The sequence below is a fragment of the Penicillium verhagenii genome, assembly GCF_028828195.1.
Source record: "Penicillium verhagenii strain IBT 33310 chromosome Unknown utg000005l_segment0_segment0, whole genome shotgun sequence".
NCBI lineage: Eukaryota > Fungi > Ascomycota > Eurotiomycetes > Eurotiales > Aspergillaceae > Penicillium > Penicillium verhagenii.
In genome coordinates this window covers 4730126-4743469 of record NW_026643169.1, presented here as the reverse complement: position 1 = coordinate 4743469, position 13344 = coordinate 4730126, and the positions used below count along the sequence as shown (strand labels likewise).

The following is a 13344-nucleotide window of genomic DNA, read 5'->3' as shown; positions in this document are numbered from 1 at the left end:
CCACCTTTTTTCGTTCTTGAAATTTGCCAGGTTCTTCCTCCCCTTGGTAAGTCGTGTGTTCGCTCTAAAGCCTCTTTCATCATCGCTTCCCCCCAGTCGTGCTCTCACCAGCCACACAACCATATCATTTGTGTCCCCCCTCCAAAAATAAATTATCAAAATCCATGTCTGCGTCAAAATGCATCATCGACCTACTATCGCAACGCTTTCCTCAAATTCATCGGTCGCTCGCTCGCGCCTCGTTGGTCGAAATCCAGCTTTCTTCGGGATATTCGCGCCGCTGATACCCTCCATCCATCCTTCGCCGGTCGCTTCACTTCCACAATCGCAGTCACTTGTCGCCAGCGTCGCAAAACCGGCATAGTTGGATCGCGTGGGTCAAATGGGCAAGTGAGTGATATGGAGTGGAGCCTGATGGACGGTCGCAATTCAACACGGAGACCTGGACGGAAACGGCCGGCGCATGGAGGCGGAATTGATTTGGGCACCCACAATCCACAATCTTTGCTCTTCAACACTTGATTTATCTTGAGCATCAAGAGGTCTTACCTATTCCGGTGGTTTCCGTTCAGTCCACCAACTTGCGCTCAAGCGGAGAGCTACCCGAACAAAGAAAGAAGAATTGCTGGTCTCATCGATTTCCGGCAAACCTACGCGGCTGAAGTTTGCATCTGCCTTGTCATTTGACAATCACTTCCGCCCCCACAATATCACTCCGACCACAGCTTCACTTGATTCAGACGTGGATTTTGATTTTACTTCTCTCCACGACTTAGCTTTGTCGTTCGCCTTTCACCTTACTTCACCTTTCACCTCTTCTTCTTCTTCTTTCCCGCTCCTGTTCCTTCTTCTGCTTCTTTACCGCGCGCGCTTGATCCATCTACCTTTTTCCCGTTTCCCGTTTCACGGCCTCTGCGCCTTTAACATTTGATCAGGAATCCTAACGCCCATCTCTTAGTTTTTGGGTTCACGAACTGCTTCTTGATCTCACGGACTCTCCTTACGACTCAACGAAATTTCAGTCGCCCAGGCCGGCTTATATTATTACGTCGACTTTTCGGATTCGTTTGATCGCACAATGTCTTTCAACAACTTCGATTCTTTCCCCAACCAGGCTGACGCCGCCGCCGCCGGTGCCCCGGCTCCCGCTGACACCAACATGACTGGCCAGGCTGATCCTGCCAACGCTGGTTTCCAGGGTCCTTCTCCTGATGGCTCTGGTGCTCCCGTCCCCCAGCAGGGTGCTGATGGCAAGACCACCCTGTGGTACGTTGGATATCAATTAAAAGTTTGATCTGCTCGGAAAAACTGACAAATTTGGAAATAGGATGGGTGAGCTTGAGCCCTGGATTGATGAGAACTTCATCCGCAACCTCTGGTTCCAGATGGGTGAGCAGGTCAACGTCAAGATGATCCGTGACAAGTTCTCTGGGTAAGACCATGATTTTCCCCTTGCTTGGATATTTTTGTTCCCTGTCTTTTTTTATTCCATTATTTTGGTGATTCCCAAGGTCCTAATGTTGGTAGTAGGAGCAATGCTGGCTACTGCTTTGTTGACTTCTCTTCCCCGGCCGCCGCTGGCAAGGCCCTTTCTCTGAACGGTACCCCCATGCCCAACACCAACCGCGTTTTCAAGCTCAACTGGGCCACTGGTGGTGGCCTTGCTGACCGCAGGTAAGCACAACCTACCTACTTCAAATTTTTTTATCGCAAAATTCATTGTGGCTAATCTAGTTCCGCCGAACCTTTCAGCCGTGATGACCGTGGTCCCGAGTACTCCATCTTTGTTGGTGACCTTGGCCCGGAGGTTAACGAATACGTTCTTGTCTCTCTTTTCCAGAGCCGTTTCCCCTCGTGCAAGTCCGCTAAGATCATGACCGACCCCATCAGCGGCATGTCCCGTGGATACGGTTTCGTTCGCTTCTCGGATGAGACCGACCAGCAGCGTGCTCTGACCGAGATGCAGGGTGTATACTGCGGCAACCGCCCCATGCGTATCTCCACCGCTACTCCCAAGAACAAGGGTCCCGGTGTTGGTGCTACCAACATGGGCATGCCCGGCCCCGCCGGCATGTACCCCCCTATGAACGGTCCCCCCATGGGCTTCTACGGTGCTCCCCAGCCCATGAACCAGTTCACTGACCCCAACAACACCACTGTCTTCGTCGGTGGTCTGTCTGGCTACGTCACCGAGGATGAGCTCCGTTCTTTCTTCCAGGGATTCGGCGAGATCACCTACGTCAAGATTCCCCCTGGAAAGGGCTGTGGTTTTGTCCAGTTCGTCCAGCGCCACGCTGCCGAGATGGCCATCAACCAGATGCAGGGCTACCCCATTGGTAACTCCCGCGTTCGTCTGAGCTGGGGTCGCTCCCAGAACAACTCCGGCCCCGCCGGCAGCCCCTACCGCCCCGCTCCCCCTCCTCCCCCCATGTACCCCTCCATGGGCATGCCCCCGGCTGCCCAGCACTACGGCGGGTTTGCCCCAATGAAGGTTAGCAGTCACCCCGGCAGCCCAGCACCAGAACACTCTTGAGTTACAGGCTCGGTCGGCTGACTCTTACATTCTCTCTTCATAGTAAGCGTTCCTTTATTCAAGAAAGCACCAGCAGGAGTTGTTTGCGTCATTCCAATGATGGGTCTCTCTTAGTATGATAAACAAATTTGCTATTCCCCTTGTTTTTTTGAGGCTCTGCGCTCTATAGCTCTTGATGAGCATTCTTTTCCTACTGTGCTACGCATTTCCGTGAGCGCTTATTATCTTTAGCAAGATGAGCCTTTCCCGTCTTTCCTCTTTTATTTTCACGTCTCTTTTTGTTACCCAGGATCGTGGAAGTCGTTTCCCCCCCCCGTTTCCCCCCGCACAACGTTCGTACTGCTTTTTATACGTTGTGCTTATCTCAATGCCCCCTTCTTCTCCTCACACCCCTTTTTTTATTTACGTCTATGCTGCAATATTCCGATCTTCTTCCCCGCCCTGGGGTCCTTGTTCGCGTGTAACGAAAGTGCGTATTTTTCCATGCGGTTCTTTTTTACTCTATACTCCTTGGGCAGGCATTCTGCGAAAAAGTTCCACTTCTTCCGTCCGTTGCAATCTCTCTATTTTTCCTTTGTCTCTTTTCCTTTCTTCCAACGAGCAGCCAAATTGAACTTTGTTCGCTTCGACTACTGTCGCGCGCCGGTTCTTTCCTTCTCTTTCTTTCCTTGTTAGACTGATGACGGCCTGTACAACACGCTCTGTTTCGTGCGTCTCCGCGTTTGTCGAATTCATTTCTATAACCATTGTCATGATCCGAGGCTTCCTGTAGTTGTGTCATCATGGTTCTGGCGCACCTTTTTGGAGGCGTTGTCTTATCTGTTCTGCATTGGATGAGTCTTGTCAAAGTTAGCCAATATGTCGTATCTTGTAACTTTTGGAGGCTTGGGTATTACTGTCTTGCCGGCGTTCTTGTCTTTGGCTTGGATGATTCCCCCCCCCCCCCCCCTTTCGCTATAGTATCATCTTGATTTCGCCATTCCTTTTTGGGAATCTTGAGGCATTGCAACAGAAATTCAGTACGATCATATCTGACTTAGTAGAAATTATGGACTTGGAGTTGGCTATGAAGATTGTAGTATATCTGTTTCAGTTATTCTTTGAAATGACCTGACGATATGTGGGGACTTTGAACATTATATATCTACTAGTAGTACTAGTAGTACATTTCTAGGGTAGATACCTAGGCAGAGACGCCATCAAGCCCTGTTTGCACCTTCCATTATCAGTACTAGTAGGTAGTGACTAGTAGACGTTCGTTCTCTCGGGCTTTCTCGCATACGTTCCTTCCCTCTTTTCCCCCCATCTCATCCAAAGCAAACAAACACATGCTTGCTATACATCTTATATACTCCTAGTAGTACCTTATTACTACAAACATTCTCCACCATTATTGATTCCTTGTTTTTACCACAAATCGTCCACTGATATCATGCGATACGAAAACTGGGATGTCTTGCTCTTCCCCGAGCATCGCAACGTGCCCATCCAGGAGTTCAAAACTCAATGCTTCGTGACCAGAGATACTAATTCTCCCTACCTTCACTTTTCTACCGCCATGGGTCCTCCTTCCTACTATCCCACCATCCAGGGCAACATCGGTCAAGTTCCTGTCCTGACGAGTTTCATTCCGAGCATGCCCAAAGACAGTGGTTTTCGTGTCTCGGTCCACAGTTGGGAAAAGCCGCGTCCTAGTCGTTTTATGGAGAAGTTAATGCAGGCGGGGGACGTGTTGGTGTTTGAGGCACGAATCTTTGTGGATGGGCAGCTTATTGGGTAGGCACTCTTGGAGTCTTGGTGGTTGCTTGCGATGTCCACCATTTCAAATTTGACGGCAGATCTACTGAAATCGAACTGGGCTGACGGTGATCAGGGGCGGTGTTTTTGGTCAAAAGGCTCTATGGCCTTATGTGATCGGTACGTCAATGTGGCGTCGGAAAGTGATTTGAAGATCGTGCGCTGACTACGTGACATTAGATCTAAGCTCTAGTATCGGAATCCGTCTCTTCTCCTTCCTTCCGAGACAACTACTAATTGCATTCCAGATATCGACAGAGACGGCAATCAAGATAGCCTTCGCTTCCCTGCTTTCCACCCCGAGATCTTGGACCAACAACATTGGGATGCTGGAGACCTCTTTGGTCGAATCAAGGTCATCATTTCCGAAGGATTTGCTCGTCCAAATCGATCCCCTCCCTTTGAGAGGGTCAAGGATGTGATCTCTTTGTCTTTCCAGCACGCCCCTCTCAGTAAGTATACCTAGCAACCTATACTTCAGGAAGCGAGATGACTGACAGGGTAGACAGGCATTCTAGAGTATTCCAACATTGCATGGCCCAACTCCAACATGTGGACTGATGCTTTGCGGGCCGATTCCAAGTACAACTCTACAAGAAACCCCGATGGGCCGAAGCCAGACGATACTACACCACATGGGCATTCCCCATCTCGAGCAGAGCCTCGATCCGTGCACCCCACTAGCAGCGAGTCAAGCGGTAGCCGGGGAGAGGTTTACAATGCTTGGGTCTCTAATCGCGCCTTTCCTGTCCCTATAAGCCAATGGGATCGCCAGGGATCAGAACGTCGATTGGGGTATCATCCAGACCTTTATGCGGATCGTTACTTTGAGCCGTTTACGATAGCGACAGAAAATCTCATTGGAGATTTGACAAACAATGAAACCTGGCACCATCGGGGTGCTCAATCTTCCCGTGAAGATGTTCCCATGCCAGACTACTCCAGTACTTCCAGCAGCCGTGTCTTCTCGAGCGTAACTGGCATGAGCTATGAACATAGCAAGCAGCCCAGCATGGCAACACCCATTGATGATGATCAATATAACGATCTGGTCCAATCCCTGACCCCTACGAAGCTACCACCCACTATAGGTACTCGTGCTCCTTCCAATACACCCTCAGCTCTACTTGCAGCGGCCAAGCCGTCTGCAGAGCAAGCTCGTTCAACTGCGCTTTCACAATCCAGCACCCGCGCTTCTGCTCTACGAGAACTTTCCCAGTCTAGCACTCGCAATGTGTCCGGATCAAGCATCAAGTCACTATCAAGTGAGAAATTTTCAACTCCGTCCAAGCTCGGCAATAGCCCTAAAGGCAATATCAAAGGTAAAAAAGAACGGACGAAGGAAAAGTCCAAAGAACACTCACAAAAGAGTCTTGGAGAGGTTGCAGAGGTCGCAGAGGTCGCAGAGGCTATAGAGACTGCAAAGATCACAGACGTTAAAGTCGAGGACCCAAAGGAGAATGTCACACCACGGGATATTGAGGACGAGGCAGAAGGTGTGTGTGAGAAGGATACCGAAGAAATTGTTGCGTAGGAGAGAGAATGGGGAGTTCCCTGCTGCATCTTTACCATGAACCCACTGAAGCACTACAGAATTTGTATTCTTATACTCTTTCCTTGTCATGTATTGATATCCGAGATGATTGAGAGCAATTCACCAAGAGGTTCTAATATATATGTACAAATGAGCTTCAAATGATTTCTTCTTTCTTTCCGAAGGTAGTCCTAAGGCCTTTGAATCGATTGTATTCAAAATGTCAGTCCACTAGTACTCTGAGGCAACCTCAGAATTACCTTGCTACATAGTAGTATAGATAGATTATCTACTAGTACGCGCGTTCACGTGCTCTTAATCATATACAATGTACAGCAAGTTTGGGTGCCAAAACGCGCGTTGCAGTTGTTTCCTCTTTCCTCTTCTCTTCTCTTTCCTTTCGCAAATTCTTCGTTTGTTTTTGACAACTTATGCGCGCGTCCGATAATTCGTCTTTGCTTAACATCCATTGCTTGCCTTTCAGTCAACTCGTTTGTTTTTTTTTTTCTTCCAGCTCATTGTCATGATGGATCTCCCCCATCTGCATGAGCTGTTTGCTGCTAACGAGACACCTGGCCCACCCTTGCCGGAAAGTTCTCTAGCACCAAGCATGTTGCCGTTGCCTATTATTGTTCCTGGCTCTAAGTTTGCCCCGCCTGTTTGTGTCCCTGAACCTATCATTGTTACCTCTGTTGCGGAAAACTTCCCAACCCAGTCCTTTGGTCAAGCTCATGAGCTGCCAATGAATCCGGAGGAGAGTCCTGTCTACACTTACAGCGGTCCCCCGGTTGCTGTACCTGCCTTCCCACTGTTGCTAGATGGCAACGTAGGACCTTGTCCTCAGCCTCCTACTCAGGTCTTAGCTCTTACTCTGGTTTCTTCGGGCACAACACAGACTGTGGTCCCTGTCACTCACGTCGCGAATGACAGGGAAGAGCTGATTCCAATTCGTGATATCAACTCTTTCGGTGCTGTGGCAAATGAAATGGAAGAGGTGACTTCAGTTCATGATACCAATTCTTTCCGTGCCGTGGCGAGTGGCATGGAGGAACGACCTCCCAATTTTGATACTAGCTCTTCCCATGTTGCCTCAAGTGGCCTGGAAGAGCTGGCTCCGGTTGATCAGGCCCCTTCTTCGCGTCCTGCTTTCATGCAAAATGCGAATTGTGGTCTTGCGCCCCCCAATACCCATAACTCGTTGGTTATGAGGGTCTCTCCAAATCTTCATCCCATGACGATGGCGCCCGAAACGCCCAAATCCTTCCATAGTTCCCAAGAGCCATATCAGCTTCCTGTGGACCGGGTGAGTTCCATAATGGAGATTCTGATGAGCTGTGGTGATGATTTTGACTTTTGAGACTGACTATTTAATAGGTTGCATTGGGATCTATCGACATAGAGCATCTTCAGGATAAGGATATCTTGTTCTTTTTTGAAGTATTCAATATCATGGCCAGGTTGAATCCACGATATCTGTTCAAATATGGTGGAGTGGGAGGGGAAATGGTCGGGATGAAGCTCATCTTTTATGGTCATACTGTTTTTGTTGATCCTATCTGCAACTCAGCCAACGAGGCCAGACTCTTGGGCTGCAAGAAGGCCCTTGGTTTGCTGCAGGAGGATAACCCGCAGTGGCCTATGCCTCCTCGCCCCGATTCTAGTCGCTCTTCTGATGCTGTTTGGGACTGGACGAAAATACTGGCAGGTGAGCGCGGAGCGCGGGTGTCTTTTGTTCAACATCTGGGAAAAAAAACATTTGAAAACGATGCTAACTTGGAGATGGTTCCAGATTTCTGTGCCTCTGAGTGTTGGGCACCCCCTCTGTACAATCCTGGCTATTATGGTAGCCAAACCGAGTGGCATTGCGATGTCTCCGTGAACGGTCGGGTTTTCCGAACCGGTTGTTCGCTGCAGAGCCCACGCCAGGCGGAGAATACAGCTGCACACATTGCACTGCATACAATGCTAGTACAGGCATATGTACCTGCTGATGCGATACTTCCAGCTAACGACCTATCGTTCGAATTCAAGAAGCCAGTTGTGATCAAGACTGAGAAGATGGACGAGACACAGTCTACTGATACCATTGCCGTGACATCTTCCATGCAAGCCCAAGCCCAAGCACAATCCCAAGCACAAGTACAAGCACAAGCAAAAGCCCAAGCTGATGCTGATGCTATGGCGGATGAGATGTTGGAGGCACTGGTATCAAGTTTCAATATGCGGACCCATCGTGGAAATGGTCGTGGTGGTGGTCGTCCCCGCGGCAAGAGAGGGGGTGCAAAGCAAATCACCAAGAATGGGCCCAAGCCCGTGGCTCCTAAGGCTGGTGGCACTTCCCCTAGTAAGGGTGGGGCCACTCCGCCTCGTAGGTCTGCAAGGATTCGAGCTTCCAGTCCTGCGGGAGCTCCAAATCGCAGGGGCGCGAGGGCTCAAGCTCCCGGGGCTCCGAGGGGAGCATCTACCAGTGAAGAGGGCGAGATTGCGGAAAAGAACGCAAACCTCGTTCCTTTGACTAAGAGCCGTGTGGTTCCAATTACTCATAAAGCAGAGCCTGTCGAGGATCCCCAGGCTCGCCTGAAGAGCATGCAGAAAGAACTGGGAGATTTGCCCACTGATTCATCATATCACGCACTTTTAACTCGTAAGACCCCATCACAATTCTGATCTTTAGTATCTCTTCTGCTGGGCGAACTGACTGAATCTTGTCATTTTTTAACAGGGATGTGCGCTGTTCTGAAGGTTAACATGCCAGAGATCCGTCATGAGAAGGACCCAAGTGATCCTTCTCCGACTGCATGGATGGTTCGCGCGTGGTTCGACATGCAAGATCCGTATTTGAGCCGAGCTAGTCCGATCATGTTGGACAAATTCCCCAAGATGGATGAGAAGGCAGCGTGCTCCCTCGGAATCAAGCACCTGATGCTTTATCTTCTCAACATGGTCAAGGAAGACGCTGGAATGGAGTTGGTAGGAATGTCTTCTTATTCCAGTGATTATCCATTCTTGAAAGCTTTGGAGGTGGAGCTCAAACAGCGGATCGCTCGTGGACCTTGCGAGAAATGAACTGCTGGTCGGAGGCTCTGGACCATCTCCCATGCCGGGATGGCTATGTGTGAGTTGGGGGGGTGTTATTGATATTTTTTTTTTTTTTGCTTTTTTGCTTTTCTTCTCTCCTTCTCTTTCTTTTACTGTTGCTTGTTCCTTCTATTTGTTCCCCTATTTCCCCTAATGTTTCTTTTCTGTTGGTTCTTCCTTTCCCCGTTCCCCCCTCGGTTTTTGCTCTATTCAACTGTTATTTTGTATTCGTCCGTTGTTTCTTTGTATACCTACTTTTAGCTAATAGGCATTTTTACTTTTGTATTTGTAATGTGACCTTGCCTCAAGTGTACTAGTAGTTACCATTGTATCTTGATCCCCTGTTAACTCTAGCCCTAAGTAAGCTTGGCATGAATACTTGAATTTTCTTCAGTGCTTTCTGCAGAGTGAAAACCAAAAGATAGGATACGTTTAGGAAAGGGCAATTTTGAAGTGATACTATGAATGTGAATTTGGTCCCAGGCAAAACACCTCAGTAGAAACAGACGTGGACAGTATCCAAAGAAACAAGATATCACGCATTGACCAAGTTTAGAGCCTCCAAACCTATTCCCTCCATACTACTACCGTGGCAAAATCCAGCACCAGGCCCTTGGAACCCAATACCGTACACCCCCCATATTCTTGGGATATCGTATCCATCCCTCAAGCCGTTCTTTTGGTCTCCTTTCCCCAAACAAATAGAAAAAAGATTTCAGTTCCAAGATGAGCAAAATTGGGAATTAAGAAAGAAAGTGAAGGGAGAAGAGAGAGAGAGAGAGAGAGAAAGGAGAAAAGAGAGGGACGTCATCAGATAATAAGGCAACTGTCCAGTGCCTGTGCACTTATGATAATGTGAGAGCTGGCGTATGTCAAAGGAAGAAAAACAACGTGGGTGGATTCAATCTCAATTGAGCTAAGCACCAGCAATTGAGGTCAAGACAACAGAAAAGAAGAACAGAAAAAAAAAGGGAAAAAAAATTGGAGGGGAAGCGGTATGGCGCTGGGGAATACTAAGGGCTCTCAACGTTCTCAACATGGCACACCATGATGACATGTTGAAAGAGCAAGAAATTAAGTAACCACGAGATAATAAGTAGTAGTAATAGAAAGGAAAGAAAAGAAGCCAAAACTCGTAGGTCACAGTGCACTAATCTCGAATACAGAAAAGCTCCAGGGTCAGTCCGAACAATGATGGTTTGCGGACTTGTTGTTGACAGGGGAGGGAGAGGATGAGGGGATAAGATGACCCCTCTAAACACACCAACGCCAATCTCATATCCAATGTGGAACAAAAAAAACAAGCAAAGCAGAGGGAGAGAAAAACGATTATCCACGGAGAGGGATAGGCCAAAGGTAGAAGAAACTGCCAAATCAAATCAAATGTACAAAACAAGGGTATATCGGAGAGGTTCAAAGCACCTGAAGAGGACCATCAAGACTTTTGCATCATTCAGAGACCGTCACCAGCCCCAGTTTCAACACCATCGGTGTTATAGGGCATGCTTGGGTCGAAGCCGAAGTCAGTCCCAGCAGCATCGGTATTCAGGAATGTATCAAAGTCAAAGCTCTCCAAGATGTCGGGGTTATCCAGAGCGCTGAAGTCAAGGTTGAAGGGAGTGTTCTATTGTCAATGAGTTAGTATACCAGAGTACTCTAAAAGAACGAGAGACAAAGAAAGGAGAAAGGGGGGGGTGGGGAGTAAGAGGAGAGAAAGAAAAAAGAAAAAGAAAAGAAAAAAAAAGATAAGACGTACATCAGTGATGCTGATTTCAGCAGGGTATTGCTGAGACTGGTCCGGAGTAGATTGAACCATCGGGGGAGGAGCAGGAGCTGAGGGTTGCTGGGGTGGTGGGCCTGCGTTGTTTGCGTTGGCTCCACCCTTGAAGGTGTTGTTGGGAGGATGAGGAGTGACTGGAGTGGGTGGGTTCGGTGTTTGCGCTGGGTCTGTAGCCTCAGCGGATGCAGCAGCAGGGGCACCTTGACCCTTCTTGCCACCCTTGGCTGTGGTCTTCTTGTCACGCTTCTTGGGTGCTGGTTTGGAAGGTGGCTGGGGGGTAGGGGGAGCATTGCTACCAGCAGGAGACTCCTGGGCACGACCTGCGTTACCACCCGCGGTAGGCGGTGCTTGAGGTGGAGGCATGTTGCCTCGTTCCTGCGGTGTGCCAACCTGAGGCTGGGTCGCAGGAGAGTGCTGAGGCGGCATTTGTCCTGGCGGCCACTGACCACTAGGGACGCGATTAGCAGTGTTGGCAGTGATGGGCTGACCCATCTGGGGACCGTTAAAGGATGGGTTAGAGCTTGGGGGACGCATGTTGGACCCTGGTCCGCCGAAGAATTGACCTCCCATGTCGGCTCCCATCTGTCCGTTAAGGTGCATTGATCCCGGTGATCCGCGGTTTTGGCCGAGGTCCGCTGCACTGGGTGATCCGGGAAGACCGCTTTGAGGCATTTTGGGTGTGCCGCGTTTCATTTGATCGCTCGGATTTGGTGATGCGCCCGTACGGCTGCCCTGCGGAGAGGTGCCTGGTGGCAAGCCTCCCTGTCCAGGCATCTGCTGGCCGTCGCGAGACATGGTGTCTTGCTCCTGGCGAGCCATCATCAGACGACGCTTATTCTGCTGCTCGAGCAGCATAAGCTGCATCTGATAATCTTGGAGAGCGTGGTTGCCGTGCTGACCGTTCGGTGTGCCTGCCATCCCGGGGCGGACCTGGGCGAGCTGACCGTTGGCGTAGTACTCTGTACCCATTGGGTACATTCCCTGGCCGTCAGGCATTTGCACCAGATCCCCCTGGTTTGGCATCACACCGGGGTTCATCATACCACCATTCGGAATACCCTGGTAATTCAATGCTGAGCGCGTGTGATGAGAGGCTAGGTCTTGAGCATATTTTACCTGCAAGTTTTTTTGTTGCGCCGGAACAGACGGTCCCTGTGTAAACTGGAACTGTTGGTTTATCCGCGGATTCATTCCATTCGGCATATTCGGCATCATCATCTGTTGTGGGTTTTGTACTGGCATTCCCTGTCCCTGTCCACGTCCGCCAGGTGCCAACTGTTGTCCGTTCGGGTGGCCCTCAAGGCGAGGCTTTTTCGACGGCGACGGGGCATTGTCGGTAGAGGCAGGGGACTGCGGTCGGTTCCCATTCATCTCATCCATACTAGCCTGTTCGCGCATTTGCTGCATCACCTGCAACTTCTGTTGCTGTTGGAGTTGAAGGATCTGCTGCTGGGTTCTATATTTTAGAGAGATAATTTGTTAGCAAACCATCGCCCCCACTTCCAGTATGTCTGGGAGGGGAAATGCTAAAGAAAGTGTAGCATACAGGGGATTGTTATGCTGCAACGCGGCTTTGGCTAGGTTAGGGTGGCCCATGCCATTGCGTTGACGCATCATTGGATTCATGTGGGCAGGCATCATAGGTTGCTGCGGCCGGATCATGTGGTTTTGCTGTTGCTCTCGCATACGCATCATGTTCTGTGATTCCATGTCAGATTCCCAAAAGGCACCCATGAGTTCGGAGTGCCCACGAACCTGAGTATGCTGGAGATATTGCCTCACGTCGTGGTTACTGCCCTTCTTCCGCTGGGCCCAAAAGAAGTCCCAGAAAAGACTAAACCATTCCAGAAGGAACGAGGACTGCAGACTTTCGCCGACGAGAGTGGGGCGAGGGAGATCATCGGGGATCTTGATCTTCTCCCCGTCCTTCCCATCGGTCATCATCGCATCGCCATCCATTCCGTTCACATCGTCGCGACGATTACCAGGGCTGGGCTTAGTACCAGAGTCAGTGTTAAGTTTGATGTTTTCATCCTGAAGAAGGGCGCGGGCGCAGTCATGGTAACCACGTTTCAAAAAGTAGTCGTAGATATAGGTGTTGAGGTTGTTGATCAAGTTGTCAGGGTTATTCATGGTGCCGTCATTACGAGGTGCCGAGGAGCCGTTGTTCATCATCGGGACACCACCCACGGGGCCTGCCACCCCGGGGTTCATGCCGACGTTCATCTGGTTCATGGTGGCGAATGGTGGAACTGCAGCCACCCTTGCCAAGGTATTTGTATGAAATGCGAATCAAATTACTCCAAGCGATCGGGACTTCCAAGCGCGCATCCACCGTCTCAGGCGATGAGGCCTAACGCGGGGTGGAAGAAGCGACGCGTGGAAACGGGATAGGGAGAGGCGGTCAGGGCGCTTCGGGCGGCGGGATGGAAGCAACCAACAACCAACTCTTCCAGGGGCTATAGGCGCGTAAGAAAGGTGCGCGCGGATGAACTGAGTGCGGTATCGGTATGGCCGAAGGGTTGCGATAGAGATCTGGTGTGATATAAAGACGTCTTCGCCGGGTGGGATCCACGCGACGAGATAGGGAAAAAAGGATCTAAATCCGGGTGGCGCAGAGAA

The 13344-nt window shown here is 50.0% G+C and overlaps 4 protein-coding genes across 4 annotated transcripts; 3 read left to right on the top strand and 1 right to left on the bottom strand.

Annotated features, from left to right (window-relative positions):
- Positions 1 to 1078: 1078 nt before the first annotated feature.
- On the top strand, positions 1079 to 2533 carry N7466_005267 (RNA-binding protein; the record flags this gene model as incomplete). Its single annotated transcript, XM_057164664.1, has 4 exons — positions 1079 to 1266; positions 1328 to 1432; positions 1531 to 1674; positions 1735 to 2533. The coding sequence occupies 4 exons, from the start codon at positions 1079 to 1081 to the stop codon at positions 2531 to 2533; spliced, it is 1236 nt and encodes a 411-aa protein (XP_057023345.1).
- A 1432-nt stretch (positions 2534 to 3965) lies between these two features.
- Positions 3966 to 5864, top strand: N7466_005266 (uncharacterized protein; the record flags this gene model as incomplete). Its single annotated transcript, XM_057164663.1, has 5 exons — positions 3966 to 4309; positions 4407 to 4450; positions 4511 to 4522; positions 4579 to 4782; positions 4840 to 5864. The coding sequence occupies 5 exons, from the start codon at positions 3966 to 3968 to the stop codon at positions 5862 to 5864; spliced, it is 1629 nt and encodes a 542-aa protein (XP_057023344.1).
- Positions 5865 to 6606: 742 nt separating this feature from the next.
- On the top strand, positions 6607 to 8930 carry N7466_005265 (uncharacterized protein; the record flags this gene model as incomplete). Its single annotated transcript, XM_057164662.1, has 3 exons — positions 6607 to 7167; positions 7239 to 8508; positions 8587 to 8930. The coding sequence occupies 3 exons, from the start codon at positions 6607 to 6609 to the stop codon at positions 8928 to 8930; spliced, it is 2175 nt and encodes a 724-aa protein (XP_057023343.1).
- Positions 8931 to 10395: 1465 nt separating this feature from the next.
- Positions 10396 to 12957, bottom strand: somA (putative cAMP-dependent protein kinase pathway protein (Som1); the record flags this gene model as incomplete). The annotated part of the gene is made up of 3 exons (XM_057164661.1): positions 10396 to 10566; positions 10699 to 12178; positions 12269 to 12957. The coding sequence occupies 3 exons, from the start codon at positions 12955 to 12957 to the stop codon at positions 10396 to 10398; spliced, it is 2340 nt and encodes a 779-aa protein (XP_057023342.1).
- Between the last annotated feature and the right edge of the window lie 387 nt (positions 12958 to 13344).